This window comes from Lemur catta, chromosome X, assembly GCF_020740605.2.
Source record: "Lemur catta isolate mLemCat1 chromosome X, mLemCat1.pri, whole genome shotgun sequence".
Classification (NCBI taxonomy): Eukaryota; Metazoa; Chordata; class Mammalia; order Primates; family Lemuridae; genus Lemur; species Lemur catta.
In genome coordinates, this window is record NC_059155.1 from 54,280,792 (window position 1) to 54,300,577 (window position 19,786).

Sequence of the window (19,786 nt, forward strand, 5' to 3'; positions counted from 1 at the left end):
CTCTTAATGCTCAAAAATAGTCCGTTTATGTCTCCACAGAAGCTTTTTCAAACTTTCTTCCCTCTTCTAAAACCTCTGACTACTTCCACCTTCACAATTAGCAAATAACCTCACATTTTACTTCACAAAAAAAAACAAAAGTCACCAGAAAGTAACTCCTTACTTTTTATTTATTTGGATAGATTTAGGGAGTACAAATGCTTTTTGTTACATGGATGGATTGTATAGTGGTGCAGTCAGGGCTTTTAGTGTACCTGTCACCCAAATAGTGTACATTTTACCTGACAGGTAATTTTTGATCCCTCACCTGCTACCCAACATCCCCCTTTCTTGGTTTCTAATGTCCATTATATCACTTTGTATGACCACTTTGTATGTATGGGTAAACAATGTGTACCCATTGTTTAGTTCCCACTTAAAAGTGAGAACATGTGGTATTTGTTTTCCGTTCCTGAGATACTTCACTTAGGATAATGGTCTCCAGAGGAACTCCTTATTTATTGCCACCAAGCCTACAAATTTATTTGCTTGTTCATCTACCCTTCCCTCATTCTTTCCTCTTACAATGGAAGGCATATCACTCCTTCACCTAAAGCCAATCTCTTCACTTGTACACTGGATCCCATCTTCCCACTCTCCCAGTCTCTAGCCAATAATGTCCTCACTTCATATATCTTGTCATCCTTCCATCACAGCCACAACCCCAGATGAATGCAACTCTCCACCTTCCCTATGTCAATCCTGAGCTCATATAATTGCTCAGACAGGAACCACTAAAATTTCATGAGTCCTAACCTCTATTGGATTCTTTATGCTCTCTGGCAATCCTGTTTCCCAGATCAGTTTTCTAAGTCTCTGGGGAAGTTCTGCCAAATCCGCATTGTCCTCAGCCTTCCCATTCCACCCTCAATATGTGACCTTATCTCCTACTACACTGAAAATAGAAGACACCAGATAGAAATGTCCTCAACTCCTAGCCACAAAGTACCTACAAACTCACAAGCATCTCCACATGTCCTCTCCTTGTTCCTTCTCTCCTGTCACAGTGGAAGAAGTGTCCTTTTTCTTGTTGACTAATCCTTCCACTGGTGCTCTGTGTCCCATCCCCCTCTACCTCCCTGGGAATCTTGATCTATCAGCTCTCTCCCTCTCTCCTGTATCTTCAGCCTCTCCCTCTCTTTAAACATGTTCAAGTCTCTTGCATCCTGAAAAATAAAACAAAACCATTGCCTCAACCCCTCGTCACTCCTTAGCCACTGCCTTATCTCTCTCCTCCCTGTAACAGGCAAACTGCTTGAGACAAGTCTCTACACTTGCCATCTGCCTCATCACCTTCTGCTGATTTTTCTTCAGCACACTGTAAACATCACCACCAATTCTCAAAAAGTTTTTTCTGAGGTCACCCATAAGCCCCAACTAAACCCAACATCTTCAAGACTTTTATCAGTCAATCCCCTCCTTAGCCATTAGAATTTGACTTCATTCCATCTCTACTGTTACCATCCTAGCCTAGACTGTCATTTTTTTAAATTTCTCCTTTGCCCTTCTACAATCTACTCTTCACAACAGTCAGAATGGCTTTAAAAATGCAAACCTATCCTTGTTATTCCCCTGATCAAACCCTTTAATGGATCTCCATTGCTCTTAAAACCAAATCCAAACTCCTTATCATGGCTTCTAAAGCTCTCAATAATCTGCTTTCTACATATCTCTTCAGCCTCATCTTTTGACACCCCTCCTCTCACTCATTAGTTCAGTAATATATTCATTCATATACTCATTCACTCACTTATAAATCAATCATTGGTTTATTCATCCATTAATTCAAGAAATATTTACTTAGCATCTACTATGTACTTAACCTTATACTAAATACCAGGGACAGAAAGATTTTTAAAAATGTTGTTTGTGCTCTCAAGAAACTCCTAGTCTGCTTTTCCTTCAAGCCATGTCCTCCAGGAAGCCATGATTCATTTTCTCAAGCAGCAGTTATCCCTTACTCTTATGAAAAGCCACAGTTCCTTGATGGCAACACAATTTTGCAGGTACAGGAATCAACTCCCTCTACCAATTCCCCACCCCCAGCTGCTCTCCCAGCATTGCCCAGTAAAAAGCTCTGAATTCCTCAGGTCCTAGAGAAAGGCCTTGCCCTCTCTGGACTTTCGCTTTCTCACATGTACACTAAAGGGGCTGGATCCCATGATCACTAATGGCCCTCCCAGCTCTGACATGCCATGAGCTTATGATTTCAACAGTGAAAGCCTGATAAGTATCCATACCTGTAACTATAAGCAGATGGGTGATACCTATAAGAGGTGGGATTTCATCTAGACCAGGAAAAATCTAGCATCAGTCCAAGTGAACAAACATTCCCTGGGTTAAAACCCCTTTCCAAGTCTTGATCTTATATATCGGGGAGAAGGAATCTAGGTCCTGTCCTCAAGAAACTCTAAAGCTTCCTGATAAATTAAATTTTCCTCCACCTGAAGACATTCAGAGGCCAGACTGGGGTTATAGATAACTGGAGGGAAGGGTGTGAGGGTCAGAATTTCAGGGCAGGGAAGTCCTGCCAAGGGAGAAAGAGGTATTGCAATGGCTTCCAGAGGAGGAGAAAGCAGAGCAGGTTTCTCAACGGGAAGAGAGGGTTAGCTCTTTTCCGCTGCCAAGTCAGACCTGAAAAGTGAAGTGAGAGTACCGATACAGAAGCTTAAAAATTATGCATCTGTTTCATCAGGGTGTGAGATTTACTCAGATGCAGGCAATCATGCTTCCATGATCCAAGGTATCCGCAACAGTGGAGCAGCCAAGTTTGTCTTCAGGCACAATGACCCTGACCACCTAAAGAAACTTCTGGAGAAGTCCAACCCTGAGATACCTAAAATTGTGGCCTTCGAGACTGTTCACTCTATGGATGGTATGTATATGTGTGAGTGAGTGTAGGTTACTAGTATTGGTCTCACAAAATCCATGATGATAATAATGATAATAACAGCTAACACTTATAGAGTGCTTATTATATGGCAAGAAAAATTTTACATGTATTAATTCATTTAATCTTTACAACAATTCTATGAGGTAGGTGCTATTTTTATTTTTTATTTTTATATGAGGAAACTGAGACATAAACAAATGGAGTAACTCGTCCAAGGTCACACAGCTAGTAAATGCCAAAGGATGGAGGCAGCTATTACACTCATCTTGCAGGTAAAGAAGCTAAAGTTGAGAGATGGCATCCAATTAGTCTTGGGTGGCTCAGAAAATTGGTGCCAATATGAGTATGTGCACACTAGGACATGTAACTCCAATTCCCTCTTATGATACTCCCCCTATTAGAAATGATGTGCAAATTAATCACACAGTGTTTGGTTTCTTATAATGGAAAATTTCACAAACCATTGCCTAGGATTTTTTTTCAAGGTCCAGTATGAAGCACTGAGATCAAAACAGGTTTTTAAGTCAGAGAGACCCAGGTTCAAATCCCACCTTTGACAATGGCTATACCTTGGGTAACTCTTTAACTCTCTGAGTCTCAATTTTTCTCAAGGCAAAATTCTTGCTCTTGCAAAAATAAGCACCACATGCACTCACCATCGAATTGGCTTTAACTGATCAACACTTAAGTGCACACATAGTAATAACATTCATCGGGTGTCAGGCAGGTGGGAGGGGGGAGGAGGAGATGGCTATATACACACCTAATGGGTGCTTTGCACACCATCTGGGGGATGGACACGCTTGAAGCTCTGACTTGGAGGGGGGCAAGGGCAATATACCTAACCTAAACATTTGCACCCCCATAATATGCTGAAATAAAAAGAAAAAAAATATGCTTCTAATTGAAACACTTGAGAGAGACCACTTCACCCACACATTGCATATTACCATCAAAACACATGTTGTACTTTGACAGGTAAAAATGGTATCCCATTATTTTAATTTTCGTTTCTTTGTTTGCAAGTGAAATTGAATGTTTTTCATTTGTTTATTAGCTATTTGAAATTTTCTAAAATGTAAGTTGTTCTTTTCCCTTATTCATTTTTCTATTGGAGTTTTCATTTTAATTTTGTGATACAATAAATTGTAAGCTCCTTGAAAAAAAAATTCTTACCTGGTTGTAAGAATTAGAGATGATGGAAGCTGATACATTTATTATGCTTTAGTAGAAAAAAAATGACCTTCACCCTCCTATCTCCTTTCTTCTCCCAACTGAAACAACACCCAAAGCTTTCTATTGCTGGCACTATGGGGCAGAAATCATGTGTTTTAGGCATCCCCTTCCAGATTTATTTAAGGGAAGAGGTCCTCACCTCATTTCAGTTTCTCACTTTTCCAACTGAAACAAGAGAGCATCCATAGTACTCCCTGATTTAGCTAACATAGGTTCCATCAGCACCATGCAATGGTTATGCACACAAGCTCTAAAACCATACTGTCCATCTTCAAATCCCAGAATGACAACTTAGTAGCTTCTTAATTTCTCTGTGTCTCAGTTCTCAGTTGCCTTATTTGCAACATGGAGGTGATAATAATTAAATAGCTGTGAGACTATTCAAATTTAGTATTTATCTAGTGGAAATCTTGTTGATACCATTCTACTTCCTTATATTATTGCAAATGACTGGTTCCTTATTTTTTTTGGTGTAAACTGCCTAAACTGTCAATCCTATGATGCTTGAACCGTCACACTTCACTGTCTTCTTTGTCTCAGGCTCTACTTTCTTCAGTTGGCTCCTCTCATATTTTCCTATCAAATGCTCACATTCTTTAATCTTGGCCTGGAGCCCCTGTTTCTAACTGAAGAAGTTTCTTCTGTATTCCAACTCCATATACCTCAACAGTTTCCAGGGAGTACAGAGGGATGGTATTAGTGTACACACAGACTTGCAGGAAAAAACCAAAGGAGGCAGAGAGAGGCTGAAAATGGTATAAACAGGAGGACAGACAATCAGAATGAAGTAAAAACAGAAAGACAGAGACCCAAGCCTTCATCCCAGGCTGGGGAAAACACACACACACACACACACACACATACACACACACCTAAGACAAGGGTGGGGCACAAACAGTTGTTGCATGCAAAGAGGTTTGGAATAGTCCCAAATGAGGGTACCCATCCTCCTCCCTCTCTAGAACACCCTTTGCCAACATAAAGTAGGCATGGATGGGATATTCCACCCTGGAGACGGAGCTGGGGAAGAGTTATGATCTCCTACCTCTATCCCTTGGCTTTGCTCAGGTGCCATCTGTCCCCTCGAGGAATTGTGTGATGTGGCCCACCAGCACGGGGCCTTGACCTTTGTGGATGAAGTCCACGCGGTAGGACTGTATGGGTCCCGGGGCGCTGGGATTGGGGAGCGTGATGGAATTATGCAAAAGATTGACATCATCTCTGGAACTCTTGGTGAGTGAATGCCTTGGGCCTCCCTTATATAGAATCCAGAGAGGAACCCCTACAAAACCCTTTTCTCTCTCCCCCCAACAAAGCTGCAGGAGTTGTTTGGGCAGAATTCACAACCCCAGGCTGCTGTCCTCCTGGACTCCCTCCCTCCACTCCCATCCCATTGCAGAGTTGCTGAGAAAGTCTGGGAGGGTTTTTTGAAGATCCCTGAGCTGGACCAAATAGCCAAGTTCAACTTAAGTGGAAAGCTGTGTTTTTAACACCTCTCCATTCCCAGCCCCAAGCTTCATCTTAGCTCCACTCATGGCCCTAACCAGCTAAAGGTCCCCACCCAGCTCCTCCCTATCTAGTCATTGCACATGGCAGGACTTGAAAGTCCTATCTCAAAGCAGCAGAATTATCAGCTCTGACTGCCTTGTCATGGACAGGAGAGATGAGTAGAGGCCTGGGAAGACAGTCTGGAGCCCCAGCTTCTGGTGCATCTCTCTGTATTACCTGGGACGTGATCCTGTTCCTCTGGGGACTGATTATGGTATCTGCACATATCTTCTTCCTCCCTCTCTCCAGGCAAGGCCTTTGGCTGTGTGGGTGGTTACATTGCCAGCACCCGTGACTTGGTGGACATGGTGCGCTCCTATGCTGCAGGCTTCATCTTCACCACTTCACTGCCCCCCATGGTGCTCTCTGGGGCTCTGGAATCTGTGCGTGTTCTCAAGGGAGAGGAAGGCCAAGCCCTGAGGCGGGCCCACCAGCGCAACGTCAAGCACATGCGCCAGCTACTAATGGACAGGGGCCTTCCTGTCATTCCCTGCCCCAGCCACATCATCCCCATCCGGGTGAGAGCCCCACCCTGCCCATTACCCTCCCCATCTATCTCTTCTGGGAGCCTTTCCACTCCCAGCAAACTGATATCTGCTTCAACTCTTTGCTTTGCTGCTAACTATCCTCCTTATTGCCAGCTTTGTTCCCCTTTTTGAAACATTATCAGCCATTCTGGATTAGCCAATTTCTTCTTTGCATCAGCTATTACCTCATGCTTATTTGACTTTCCTGACCTGCACAATATTGAGAACTCATGGCCTGTAATTCATTGTTTTTCAAACTGTGGATCAAGACCACTAGTGAGTCACAAAATCAGTTTGGTGGGTTATGATTGGCATTTTAAAAATGAAAGAAATAGAATAGAAAGCATTGGAGTACATCATACATACTACGTGTATCATTTTATGAGACATTTGTTTCAATTTTGTGTACATATATATGTACATGTATGTGTACACATGTGTATTTATGGTCATGGTACAAAACATATGTTTACTGAGAATTGAGGTCAGAAAAATAAAATCAAAAGCCACAGGACTAGCTGCTATTTTGGATCCCCAACTATGTATGAGTGTTTACTGTTGTTAAAAATGAACTGCTACTTATTTCTTAAATGACATCTATTTGTGCTATTTGTGTGAGTCAGTAACTCAGGGCATGGGAAGGACACATTTTTGTGACAAATTTATGGATGAGAAAGAGTCACTGCTCCTTAGGCTAACCCAGTATTTCCTTGAAAGACTGCATTTATAAACACCCATCTTATGAAATAACCCAGTTACAGCACCCCAGAGGTGGCTTGGGGAGTTTATATTCCCATCCAGAACCACCCCAAATTAGCATGCCAGTTAAGTAAAACTGGTGTGCTTGCTCTGCAAACAAGCTTTGAGACAAGGCTTCTGGAGTCACCTCCACCTCACACCCTTCAAACTGGATTGCCGGCTCTGAGCTCCTCCTTCATGGCAATTCTGGAGCTGCCACTGACTAAGCCCCTTATGAAAAAATCTGCCCCAAAATTCAATGATATTCCCTAATCTAGTTCCCTCTACCTACTTAATGGAGCTAGTCATGGTGGGATCAGGGTGGCAGGTACTGACAGGCCTTTCTCCTGAGTCTAGGTGGGTGATGCAGCGCTCAACAGCAAGCTCTGTGATCTCCTGCTCTCCAAGCACGGCATCTACGTGCAGGCTATCAACTACCCAACCGTCCCGAGGGGTGAGGAGCTGCTGCGCCTAGCACCCTCCCCCCACCACAGCCCTCAGATGATGGAAGATTTTGTGGGTAAGTTCTCAATATGGATGCCTACAGCACTCTCCCTCCCCTCAGCCCCAGGATCTGAAGGAGAAGTTGAGAGGACAGAGACCATGCAGTTCAAAAAATGTTTATGGAACATCTCTTGTGTGCCATCTCCTATACTAGGGTCACAGATAAATGAGAAACAGACCCTAGACCTGTAAGGCTCCAGTTTGGTTGGGGACACCATGGTGGACACAAACAATGATATTAAAAGGTGATCAAAGCTTAACAAAGGCAGTGCGTGGGGGAGTTGTGGGAACAGAGAAGAGGGGCCTGACCCCAGCCTGGAGGATTCAGGACAGGCTTCCTAGTGGAGGTGACATCTGAGCTGAGTTTTGCAAGGTGAGTGATATTGGATGAAAGAGGGTGTGGAAGAGGTATTTCTAGCAGAGGGGAGAGCATGAAGAAAGACAAGGAAGAGAGTGAGAAGCAGCTTGGGATATATTAAGAATAATAATCAGGTGTCATTGGGATGTAAGATAGTAGGAATGGAGTTGGGGAGAGGAGTGTCAATCTGAGTCTACAAAGACAATACAATGCAAAACAAAAGACTAGATTGAGAGGCTTGTAAACCTGAATGGTTTTTGAGTTTTACCCTGAAAACTCCAGTTTAGTCAATTCACCTAAAGTTTCCTGGATTTCTTTTAGGTACAGTTTTACGGTCTAGCAGAGCAGCCAGACATAGATATACTGGTCCAGTATGATGAGCTCTAATGTTTTAGAAACTAGAGGGAGTGAGCTCATTATGGCTGGAGAGAGTGGGAAGAATGAAATTGGAGAGGCTTTGTGGGTGAGGAAGTTTTTGTGTTGCACAGTAAAGTACATGTGACTATGGTGTGAGGATACTCCAGAATAAGGGAATTCCATGAGCAATGATCTAGAGATAGGAAAGAGAGTTCAAGGAAGACAAGGTAGGTAGACACCATTTATTCATTCACCTAAAAACATTAAATAATGCTGGATAGCATTTATTGAGTACTTACCATGTGCCAAACATTGTTCTAAACACTTTACATGTATTAACTCCTCTAATCCTCACAACAACTTCATGAGGTTGAGATGCTATTCTCATTTTTATTTTGCAATATGTGGAAATTGAGGCATAAAAGTACATAGTCACTGGCCCAAGGTCACACAGCTACTAGGTTGGAACTGGGGATCTGTCTCTACCTCCATGGTCATAACCACTAGGTCTGCTGCCTCTCTGAGTTGATGACCCAGACTCCCAGGCCTTTTGTTCAGTCGTCTTTATTGCTCTGGGCTTCGATTTCAGAACTCTCAGTTGTCTGAATGTCCATGTAGCCTGGGCTTTTGTAGAAAAATACATGATAGGCATCCACCATGGCTCCACCAGTCCCTCAATCCCACAGCCTACCCACCCTGAAATCCTGCAAATGTTCTCTACAATCTCTCTCATATCTGTTCTCTTTTCTCCCCACCACTTCTTTAATCCATATCAACATGATTCCTTCCTAATTTTTCTGTATCTCTCTTGTTCCTTTCCAATCCCTTCTCCACACTGACTTCCAGAGGGATTTTTCTAAGAAGCTGACCATATTGCTCCCTTGCCTAAACCACTTCATTTCGCTATTGTCCAGACTCTAGAGAGGTGGCCTCCAAGATGAGGTATGCAGTATGACCTATAGGGTGAGGGACTAGAATACATATTAGAATGTTATGTTTATTTTTAATCTTAAAAATAGGAAATTAAGCTGATCTTTCATATACAGACTGACAATGAAACATGTATATAGTATATAGATAAATATACAGAGATCAGAGGTACATGCTAAAATGTTTGTACTGATAGGGATGTATGGTCCAAAATTTGGAGGCCACTGGCCTATAGAACAGAGTCAAAGCTCCTTGGCATGGCATTCAATGCCTACTACATGGCGATCTCTATGCCCTCACCTCTTCCCCACAAGCATTTTACTTCTTCAACTACAATAAATGACTTGCACTTCCCTTACTTTGCTCGGCTCTCTTACCTCTGGGAATTTGTTAATGCTACTTTCTTCTGATTGGAATGCCTTTCCTCACCCCCTCCTCTGGCTTACTTCTGTTCATCTTCTAGACTTAATTCAGGCATCCTTCATTCATTCTTTCAAAAAATATTTACCAAGTACTTACTGCATACTAGACACTTCTAGGTGCTGGGAATCTAATAGTAAACAAGCAGAGACAAAATTCCTACCCTTCTGGAACTTACATTCTAGTGGAAGGGGATAGTCAAAAAACATTTTTAAAATAAACAAATTAAACACCATGTTAATTCTAAGAGCTATGGGAAAAAAATAAAGCAGGATAAGGGGGATAGGAATTAGCCCCTGCTCCCAGGGGCTAGTTTGGAGGACAGTTGCAGTATTAGAGTGGCAAGGGTAGAGACCACTGAGGTGACACTTGAGCAAAGATTTGAAGGAGGTAAAGAAGTTAGCTGGGCAGACATCTAAGGGAAGGGCATCCTAGGCAGAGGGAACAGCCTAAGGCAGGGAAGACACAGGAGTATTCCTTGTATATTTGAGTAATAGTAAGAAGAGAAGTATGGATGCACTGGTGTAAGCAAATGGGAGACGAAAAATTGAGCAGATGTAGGCAAATTGGGGCCAGATTGTGTAGAGTATTATAGGCCATCGGAAGGATTTGGGCTTTTACTCAGAGCCCCTGGAAGGATCTGAGCAGAGAACTGACTTATCTGACTCAGGCTTTAACAAATTGTTCTGACTTCTATGTTGAGAATACACTGAAAGGGAGCAAGAGTGGAAGCGGGGAGACCCAGTAGAGGGCTACTGTAACATTCCAAGTGAATGATGACACTGGCTCAGACCTGACGATTGCAATGGAGGTGGTGAGAAGTGGTCAGATTTTTGAAGGTGGAGCCAATGCTATTTGCTGATAGATGGAATAGAGGGTAATAGAGAAAAATAAAGGATGGCTCTGAAATGTTTGGACTGAACAACTGGAATTGCCATCAGCTGAGATGGGAAGGTTAAAAGTAGAGCAGGATTGGCACAAGGTAGGGACATGAGCAGCTCAGTTGTACTCGCAAGTTAGAGATGCCTAATAGACATCCAGGTAAAAATGCAGAAAGGCCATTGGATATAAAATTCTGGAAATCAGTAGAGAGGTCTGGGCTGGAGATGAAAATTTCAGAACCATCAGCATAGAAATGGTATTTAAAGCCATTAGACTAGATGAGATTACCAAGGGCATGAACATAGAAAAGGCCAAGAACATAGCCCTGGCACACACCTAAGGCACTTCCTAGAGTTGGGTCAGGTTCCCTCCTCTGGGTTCTCATCCTCCAGGACCCCTGGTCACAGCACCAGTGGCACAGTGTGGTTACTGTCAGTGTCATCTTCTTCACCACGCTAAGAGTTACCAAGCAAATACATTCACTTCTCAGGCCAGAGTACATCCTATACTTTGAGAGTGGTCCAGGGCAGAACAGTATGGCTTCCAATTGTGTCACAAGAGTGCCTCCCAATCTTTTATACATCCTGGCACCCACAGACAAATGGTAACATCCATGGCACACACTGGAGCAGAGGCTACTTCTGGCCCTGAGGCACCTCGAGAGGTTGAGGGTATCAATATCTTGGCCTATAATGTACCGTGACACAAGGGTTTGGAAGACCTAGTCTAACTAATTCTTTCCCTTCCCTCCCCTTACCACCTTCAGAGAAGCTGCTGGTAGCTTGGACTGAGGTGGGGCTGCCCCTACAGGATGTGTCTGTGGCTGCCTGCAATTTCTGTCACCGTCCTGTGCACTTCGAGCTCATGAGTGAGTGGGAACGTTCCTACTTCGGGAACATGGGGCCCCAGTATGTCACCACCTACGCCTGAGAAGCCAGCTGCCTCGGCCCCCCACCCCACCTGCACTGCACTTGGGGTCTGACCTCCTCTTGTCCTCTGCTTTGTTGTATGCCTCTAGCTGACTTAAGTCTAAAAATAAAGAGCAAATTGCAGCATTTGTAGCCTTTTATTGGACAAAGAACAGATAACTGCACTCCTAACTCCGACGAGTAGCAGACCCATGAGGAAACCAGAGATCACCTGTTGGCCTGACCATCCCATTTTACTGACAGGGAAACTGAGATCCAGAAAGAGGAAGGAAATACTCAAACACTACACATGATTTGCACAAAGAGCCGGGACACTTGGCAGACTTGTTTGAATTGGCTCCTCCCCAATGATTCAACAAAAACCCAGGGATTGACTCGTCACTGGTAGACCTGGACACTTGGGCCCCAGGAAGCCCCTGAAGCCAGGAGGTAAGAGTCAGTCCTAACCAAACCGCTTGGAGAGAAGGAGTAGTTTCCCAAAACTGAGGAGGTATTTTCCAGAAGAGGGAATGAATGTCCATCATCCTCTTTCTCCCACACAGCATCTTAAAGAACAGAACTCACCAGCCATTTTCCAAGGTGAGAAAAGAGGCTTGGCCATGGCGAGCACCATGTTCGAGGCAATGGTCCCAACCTTTTCAGGTCACAGTACACAGGAAACATTTGTATGGCTAACTTGGGTAAACTAATGACATTGCTTGCCTAGGAAGCAATCTTCCCTGAGACTTGTATGATCCCAGCCCTGCCTGGCAACTCTGAGGGCCCCTTCTCTTTCCATCCTGTAACCCACTCATGGCAGCCATGGCACACACTTGTTTGGAAGTTCTGGTTTAAGGCTACACAGCCCATCTCCCTTGCTAATGCAACCTCAGCAGTGCAGGGAACCCCTACAACCAAGCAGAGCCCTTTATGGTAAGCACCACCCCTCCCTCCTCCCCTCTCCCTAGAAGTTATATCCCTGGGCTGCAGGCAGCTGGCAAACCCAGTATTGAGATGGCTTCTCTGACTCAACTCTAGGGAGTATATCCAAAATGTCCACTCAGTGTGGTACCCTGAAACAAAGACATAGACATTATACATAAATACATTTCCCAGCAAGGACAGAAAAGGTTTAAAATCACAACTTCCTGAGGCAGCAAGTTCCCATGTATTTGTGACAGGAAGGTAGGAAGTGGGGTAGGGGACTGGGTCACAGGATTAAGGCACAAGAACCTCAGCAACAAGGAGGGGCAGGAAGAGAGAGGAGGAGAAGACTTAGAGGAGGAAGAGAAAAAAGAAGAGAGGGAGAAGGAGAGGAAGAGGAGGGAAGGAGGTCTGGAGGCAGCACTGGCAGCTCAGGAGGAGGGGAGCTGGCCTCAGATCACGTGCAGGGGTGACCATGCCAGACATCCCCAGGCCTCAGGTGGTTCAGTTGGGCCTGCTCCAGAGGAAGAAGTTGCAGCGGGAGGAGGGGTCAGTGGGCGGACCCCGGGGCCTGGCACACATGTAGAAGCGGCGGCCCAGGTTGGGTCCTGGCTTCTTCACAGTACGCAGTACACATGGCTCCCTGTGGCCCCCACAGAGGGGTGTGGGCATGGGGCCCCCCAGCACAGATTTCCAGAATGAAGTCTGTACTTCCTTCTCATCTTTGGCCTCTGAAGCCTTGGCCTGCCCCTCTGCCACTTTGGTCAACGTCTCCTCTTCCAAAGTCTTTGGGGTAATCAGAGCACCCATGCCCGGCAGGCTAGGCAACTCCAAGACAGGAGAGGCTTGGGGGTGGCTAGAAGAAGGCTGGAAGTAGCTCTTCAAGTTTTTCTGGCCTCTGCTGGAGCCAGCCTGACTGGGCCGAGACCTGGTTGAGCGTACTCGGCCTTTGTTTTGGCACGTCTGTACCTTGCTTTGATTGCTGAGCTGCAGTGCCGACTGCTCCAACACAGTATCTTGTTCACGAGGAACTAGGAAGCGAAGGATCTTGAGCTGGGTACCTGCAAACTCAGGGAGGAAGCGGGTACACAGAGGTGGGCACTGTTTTGCAGGCACAGGGGACACGTTCAAGACCGCACCCACGGGGCAGTGATCAGAGCCCATCACCTCATGTAGCAGAAAGGAGGCCTGGAAGGTGTCTATGACCAGAGTCCTGTCACCCAGTACATAGTCAATCCGGGAGCCATAGTTGAGATAGCGGGCACCGGTGACCACCGACCAGCAGGTGAAGGCCCCCTTCTTCTTTGGTTGGAAGCAACGGTAGCTATCGATGAAGGGCCCTACATGGGAGCCAGACTGGCAGCCCAGGCTACTGAGCAAGCCGTCCATCCACTTGCGCCCTGGGTCCTCTTCAAAACGTTCCTGGGGGGGAGGGGAAGAAGAAAGGCAAAACTAGATGTCCAGAACTGAAAAGGACACAGACTGTTTCATTTTGCAAACAAGAAAATTTGGTACCAAAGAGGACTACTGTTCAAGGTCACACAGTCCAGAACTGGCAGAGCTGGGGTTCCATTTCCATTCTTACCTATTTAAAAGCCCATGCTTGTTTTTGTCTCTGCACCAGGTTGCATTTACTTTGCATTAGTCCATAAATACCAGATCTGAAGGTCTGTTGTTTGTTTAATCAAAGCAATTTCCAGAATTACTTTTCAAAAGAATGGCAAACAAGAAATTAAAAGTGGTTGCCTCTGGGAAATAGGGCTGGGGTTAGGAGTTATGAAGACTGTTGGCTTTTCCTTTATACCCTCCAGTCCTATCTGGTTTATGTGGTATGTGTCAAAGCCCTCACCAATCAGCCCTCCCTCCTGAGCTGAAGCTGCAGGGACACATGTCTGAATACTTCCTTTTGCTCTGATCTCCAATCCATCCATCCATCCAATCCACTCACCGATCAGTGCAACAAATGTTCATAGACCCCCCTATTATGTGCCAGGCATGATGCCAGCGACAAAGTAGAAACTTCCTCTACTCCTGGAGACCAAAGAGGTTGCCTTTTGGGAAGTGATCTGGAGCTTAGGTGTGAAGGTTTTGGAGGGAGGGTGCGGCATACCCAAAAGACTCGAAAGGGAGACCAGACTGAAAACTGGGATACCAGCAGGAGGTGACTGTCATAGTCCATGCAAGCAAGAAATGATGGTCACTTGGACTAGGGTGGTAGCAAAGGAGACAGAGAAATGAAATTATGCGGTGATTTGAAGCTAGAATCAACAGTACTTGCTGACCAACTGAATATGGGAAGGGGGGTAAGGAAGAAGGACAATTCTAGCACAATTCTCAAGCTTCTAGCTGGAGCAACCAAGGGGATGACAGTCCCACCTAGAGAGACGAGAAGACTGGAAAAGCCAGTCTGGTGTAAAGTAGACATGTTCTGCTACTGTGGAATGACTGTGTATGTCACCTGAACTGGTACTATTAGTTCTCTTTTCCTGGAAGGAAAAATGAAGGAGGTATACTTGAGAGATCTAGGATAGGTCTGAACTAAGTAGAGAAGGCATAAAGGTATTTGATGCTAACACAGGAAGCCGAAAGAACAGATGGAGTGAATGCCTGATGAGGAATGAGGCAATGGGGGGACTGAAGGCTCGTACTTTGTCATGTTCACCCCCTGTCCCCTACACCACCACCGCCATTCTCTCCTTTCAGCTCATTTTCCTACCTGGGAGCCACATCTATGTGTATGTGGCTCTTCTACAAACTAATCAAGGACTATTCCCGTGGCCCATCCTCTGAACCAAGCCCAGTGCTCAGTGAGACTGTGCCAGCATAAGTTACTGATCACCGCTGTTTGTGAGGCAGGTCAAGAAGAGAACTGGCTTGTAGATTCTAGGGCAGTGGTTCTCAAGCCTGGCTGCACAATAAAATCATCCTGGAGGCTGTTAAAACATACCATTACCCTGGCCCTATGCCCAGAAATTCTGATTTCATTGGTCTGGACTGATGCTAAGGTATTGATATTTCTGCTCTAATATGCAGTCAGGGGTTGAGAACCATTGGCCTAGAGGGACTTAGAGATGAGGGTTCATATAAGAAAAAAGACAGAAGGGCAGGGATGTCCACAAATTTGGGGCACAGTGACAAACGCCAGAATGAGAAGAGCTTTTGCAATGGGTAAAGAGGAGATAACCTATCTGGAGAGGATGAACAGAGTGGGTAGGGATACTGAGAATGGAAATGGAGATGGAGTACAAACTAAAAGGAACTTTAAATGCCAGGCTTCCATGTTTTCTCTGGATCACAGAGGTAAATGGACATTACTGAAGGTCCATGAGCAGGAAACAGTATTAGGGAAATGACCAAGGTAATGTAGGATTCAAGGCCTTTGAAATCTGGCCCCCAAAGGACTCTTCAGCCTGACCTTTTGCCACCCACCTCCTTTCTAACAAGAATGGGACCTGCAGTCCCCCCTGCACACCAGGCAAATTCTCACCTTGAAACCTTTGCCCATGGTAGAATGCTTTGCTTCCCCCACCCCAAATCTCTGTTGTACTCATCTTTTAAGGTTCAGCCATTTTCAGCTATCTGCCCTGATGTCCAGGTTCACCTAGGAATCCCATCTCTGAGCTCCCCTAGCCTCCTAGGATGCCATCTGTGTCTGAGCCCTAAGGATACCATTCTATAACTGGCTGGCCACATGTCTGTAGCCCACCAGTCACAGAGTTCCGAGGGGCCAAGAGCTGGATCTGACTCCTAACTCAGTCTCCAGCATATGGCTCAGGGCCAGGGCAAGGGCAGGGTCAGTGATGTCTACTCAATGAATGAGCAATCCTCAGTACTACAAGAATAGTATTTCAAATTAATCTCTGCTTTTTCATAAAGGAAGCTGCCTCTGGGCCAAAATCTCAGCATTGGTTAGCTGGGTGAATAGAACCATAGTCAGGAGTGAAGCCAGGCACCTAGAGGGAGCCTTACCAAGTTGACTGCGTCCCAGTGGTCAATGGGGCGGTGGGCTGTGTTCAGGTCGCCCAGAATGATCACATGGCTGAAAAATACAACATGGGATTATCAACTAGACATTCAATAAAGGGAAACAGTAGTCCTGGCCCACATACTTTTTCCTGGGCCCAAGAGCTCAGAAAGGCCACCTCCCACATTAGGCTTCCTCGCTAACAGCTACTCAGAGCAGCCTACCGCTCCAATCTTACCACAACCTTGCTGCCTTTCATACCTCACCAATCCAATTCTGATCTCAAAAGGTGACACTGTTCTCTGTTCTACATGACTGCTTCACTGCTCACTACTTAATGGTATCTTTCTCATCCTTCAAGGCTGAGCTCAGGCACCACTTCCTCTAGGAAGCATTCCTTGATTCCTCTATCCCACCCTCACTTTCCCATCCCTTCCTGGAATAAGACTTTCATTTGCTCCCAGGTACTTTGCCATCCTCATTTCATCCTTAAAATTATTCTGTGAGGTACGAATTCATATGCTCATTTGACAAAGGAGAAAACAAAGGCGAGACTAGCCTTGGGGCTCACAATGAGTAAGAGCAGGAGGCTGGATAGGCGCACAGGGTACAAAACCCATGTTTGTTTTGCTTTACCTCATCCTCACAGCTCTTAAGAGAGCAGGGCCTATTCAGGTGGACATACCAGTGCCTGCAACTAGGCTGTGAAAGACTCAAAGACAAAGGTTCCACACCTCTTCCAATGGAGCATGACACACGGCTGGGCACCCATGTCAAGTGGAGCCTTGCTGCCCAGGCTTGCAGTACCTGCCAGCCGCCAGGAGGGCTTCTGCTCGGATCTGGAGCAAGTGATAGAAGCGCATCTTAAAGGCCAGCCGTTCAGGCTTCCCAGGGTCCGCATGGGGGCAGTACACGTTGATTAGGGTCAAGGTCCTCTCCTTCCCTTCCTGTGTTCTGGGGAGAAGAGAAATCCCCCAAAAGGGGTTAGTTTCAAGCCTCCCCTCCCCTCCCCACACCACATGGCTTCCACTTAATGGTTGCCTGTGGGATGGAAGAGAAGGAAGGGGTTAGAAAGACACAAATGAGCTGGCATATACAGGACTTGGGGACGGACTACCTACTGGCAATGCAGGGAGAGGTGCATCTGGTATGACACAGGTAAACCAGGTAGTGGTGCTACCATTCACAAAGAGGACACCCAGAAAGAGAGCAACTTGGGGCAAAGAGTTCAGCACTGGCTAAGTTGCTTTTGAGGTGTCTGTGGTAATAAGAGCTGGACCACCAGGCCAGCCCCCACACTGTAGAGATGGGAAGTCAAGGCTCAGAGGGGAACATGATTTTCCAGGGTCACATACTGAGCAGCCTAGATAGGACTAGACACCAGGAAAGGCAAATTTGGGAACTTCTCCATGGTGAATACACGTTTATATTACGAGCCTTAGAATCTCCACATATAGAGTAGCACCAGCAGCACTCAGTGGCAGGGGGACATGGCCTATTACCGGATCTTGTGCTGTGTGAGGAGGGCCCGGCCCTCACTATCCAGAGCCCGGAGCTCCTCTTGGGTGAACTCATCCATGTTTCCATAGCAACCCACATCCCCTTTCTGAGTGGCAAGCAGGCCACTCAGGCCTTCTTCAGCAGCCACTGGAGTAGCGCGGTCCTTACAGAAGGTGGCTACACCTGGGGACAGACAGGGTACTCTAAGTAGATCTGGAAGCCAACAGCCTGTTGCACAGCCTGTACCACTCCAATTGTCCCCACACAGGTCACCTGAGTCATCTTCATAAAGTGTGGTTCTTTATTTTTTTATGCATTGACAACTCTCCCAACCCAAGGGCCATGGATGGCTCCCTAGAGTGTGAGGCAACTCTACTTAAACCCTAGGGGCTCAGTTCCTTCATCTAAAAAAGCCACAGAATAATAACAGCTAACATTCTAAGTGTTTTACATTAATACATGGTAAGTGCCCCAAAAGTATTAGCTATTATTATCACATGGACTAATTCATTTAATCCTTGTAACAGCCCTAAAAGGTAGGCATTATCCTCGTTTTCTAGCCGAATAACCTGAGGCACAAAGAGGTAAAATAACTTGCCAGAGGGTGCACAGCTAGGAAGCGAGCCATGATTCAAACCCAGGCAGTTTGGCTCCAGAGTTCACACAATTAACAACCACCTAAGGTCCAATAGGAAAATTTTATACATAAAAACTATACTTAACATAACTTAATATGTGGCTTTAGTTCTGTGAACTTAAAGTCTAAATTTCTTATTACCTTATCAAATATTGGAAACCCTTTCCCTCTACCTGCCTCCACCACTAATTTAAAGTCCCCAGAAAGCCCCATTTACCAGAATAGCCACTACGGTTGCGGCTGAAGCTGAAATAGGAGTTATAGCCCTCAACAATAGCCAAGGGCTCTGTCAGCACATCCCCTGGGGAAAAAAATGTAAGATTAAGTCAGAGGTAAAACTAGGATCCAGTACACACAAAAGCCTGGAATTACAGTTGTAGGATAATTCCTTGCACACATCAGAGACAGAATTGCAAAGGAAAATGAAGCATCGTTGATTATAGGAGGAGCCAGAAAGATAAGACAAGTCAGAGAGGAAACTGATAGCAGAATTAGAAGACTGGGGAGGGGGGAGAGATTATGGAGTGTTGAGGTAGAGAGAATCAGAGCTAAGCCTGGGGGTCTGGGTGATAGGAGGTAGCTGAGGGTGGGAAATGGGGATATGGGAGAGGGAAGTGGGAATTTGAACTAAGGGTGGGAGGTGAGAGAGAAAACTTGGGGATCAAAACGGGGGGGGGGAGTGGAGGGAGAAGGAATTAAGGAGTCTGAGAAGGGGCTAGGAGGGACAGGAAATTAGAGGATGTCTTTGGGGTGGTAGATGAGGTGGGACTCTGAGCTGGGGAGGAGAGATGGGGTGGGAATTAAAGGATCCGAGCTGGGGGCAGGGATGGAGAATTGAGAGGTCTGACTTGGGGGAGGGAAACTCGAGGGACTGAGGCCAGAGAAAACATGGGACTCTGAGTGGATATGGAAGTGTCGAGGGGGAGGGAACTAAATTTCTGCTTAGGACAGGAGATGAAATTGTAATTAGGGGATCTTGCTAGGGTGGAATGGGAGCTTAAGGGGGTAGGGCAAGGGCAGGACTCTAAGAATAGGAAAATGAGAAAGTGAAATGAGATGGGGCAGGGAGCAAAAGTTAGCGGGAAAGGGAAAGTATGAGAGGGATCCTGGATTCTTGAGTGCTCACTGGTCACTTTGGTTTCCTGGAGACAGACGATATCCGCATCCAACTCGTCCAAAATGCGCCCAATGGCCATGGTGGCACAGCTACTGGGTTCCTGGCATACCACCCCTTGCATGGGGCTCCGAATCCCATTGATGTTCCAGCTTACCACACGCAACATCTTAGCAAACTAGAACACCCCCCCAGCCCAGGCCAAACAAGGCGCGAGCGAACAGCTTGCCGCTCGGAAGTCGTCCAGGCCCCGCCTCCCGTGCGCGCTTGCGCTGGCGTTCTCGTGCGTGCCACGAAACATACGCGG

At 45.9% G+C, this 19,786-nt stretch overlaps 2 protein-coding genes across 5 annotated transcripts in view; one reads left to right on the forward strand and one right to left on the reverse strand.

The window, feature by feature from the left end:
• Positions 1–11,487, forward strand: part of ALAS2 (5'-aminolevulinate synthase 2) — a 24,308-nt gene extending 12,821 nt beyond the window's left edge. For both annotated transcript variants that reach the window (XM_045538925.1, XM_045538926.1), the window contains 5 exons: positions 2,735–2,914; positions 5,237–5,401; positions 5,966–6,234; positions 7,339–7,501; positions 11,199–11,487. In XM_045538925.1, the coding sequence (XP_045394881.1) occupies positions 2,735–2,914; positions 5,237–5,401; positions 5,966–6,234; positions 7,339–7,501; positions 11,199–11,362 (941 nt within the window). In that variant the 3' untranslated portion in view covers positions 11,363–11,487. The remainder of the gene's footprint in view (positions 1–2,734; positions 2,915–5,236; positions 5,402–5,965; positions 6,235–7,338; positions 7,502–11,198) is intronic.
• On the reverse strand, positions 11,484–19,750 carry APEX2 (apurinic/apyrimidinic endodeoxyribonuclease 2). Of its 3 annotated transcripts, XM_045538927.1 has the most exons (6): positions 19,492–19,750; positions 18,583–18,666; positions 17,731–17,911; positions 17,036–17,182; positions 16,234–16,303; positions 11,484–13,686 (listed from the first exon to the last, which is right to left on the reverse strand). In XM_045538927.1, the coding sequence occupies exons 1-6, from the start codon at positions 19,646–19,648 to the stop codon at positions 12,769–12,771; spliced, it is 1,557 nt and encodes a 518-aa protein (XP_045394883.1). In that variant the 5' UTR covers positions 19,649–19,750; the 3' UTR covers positions 11,484–12,768. The 3 variants fall into 3 exon arrangements, with proteins under 3 accessions (XP_045394883.1, XP_045394884.1, XP_045394885.1); XM_045538928.1 differs by lacking the exons at positions 17,731–17,911; positions 18,583–18,666 and having other exon boundaries at positions 19,492–19,521; XM_045538929.1 differs by lacking the exons at positions 17,731–17,911; positions 19,492–19,750 and having other exon boundaries at positions 18,583–18,653.
• Positions 19,751–19,786: the final 36 nt, after the last annotated feature.

What these genes read in the sequence shown, in the direction of transcription:
- APEX2 (XM_045538927.1), bottom strand. Translation starts at nt 19,648, where the DNA reads ATGTTGCGTGTGGTAAGCTGGAACATCAATGGGATTCGGAGCCCCATG. An exon ending in CTCACACAGCACAAGATCCG is followed by an intron (nt 17,183 to 17,730) that starts GTAATAGGCCAT and finishes TCTTCTCCCCAG; the next exon opens with AACACAGGAAGGGAAGGAGA. An exon ending in ACTGGGACGCAGTCAACTTG is followed by an intron (nt 13,687 to 16,233) that starts GTAAGGCTCCCT and finishes CCTCCCCCCCAG; the next exon opens with GAACGTTTTGAAGAGGACCC.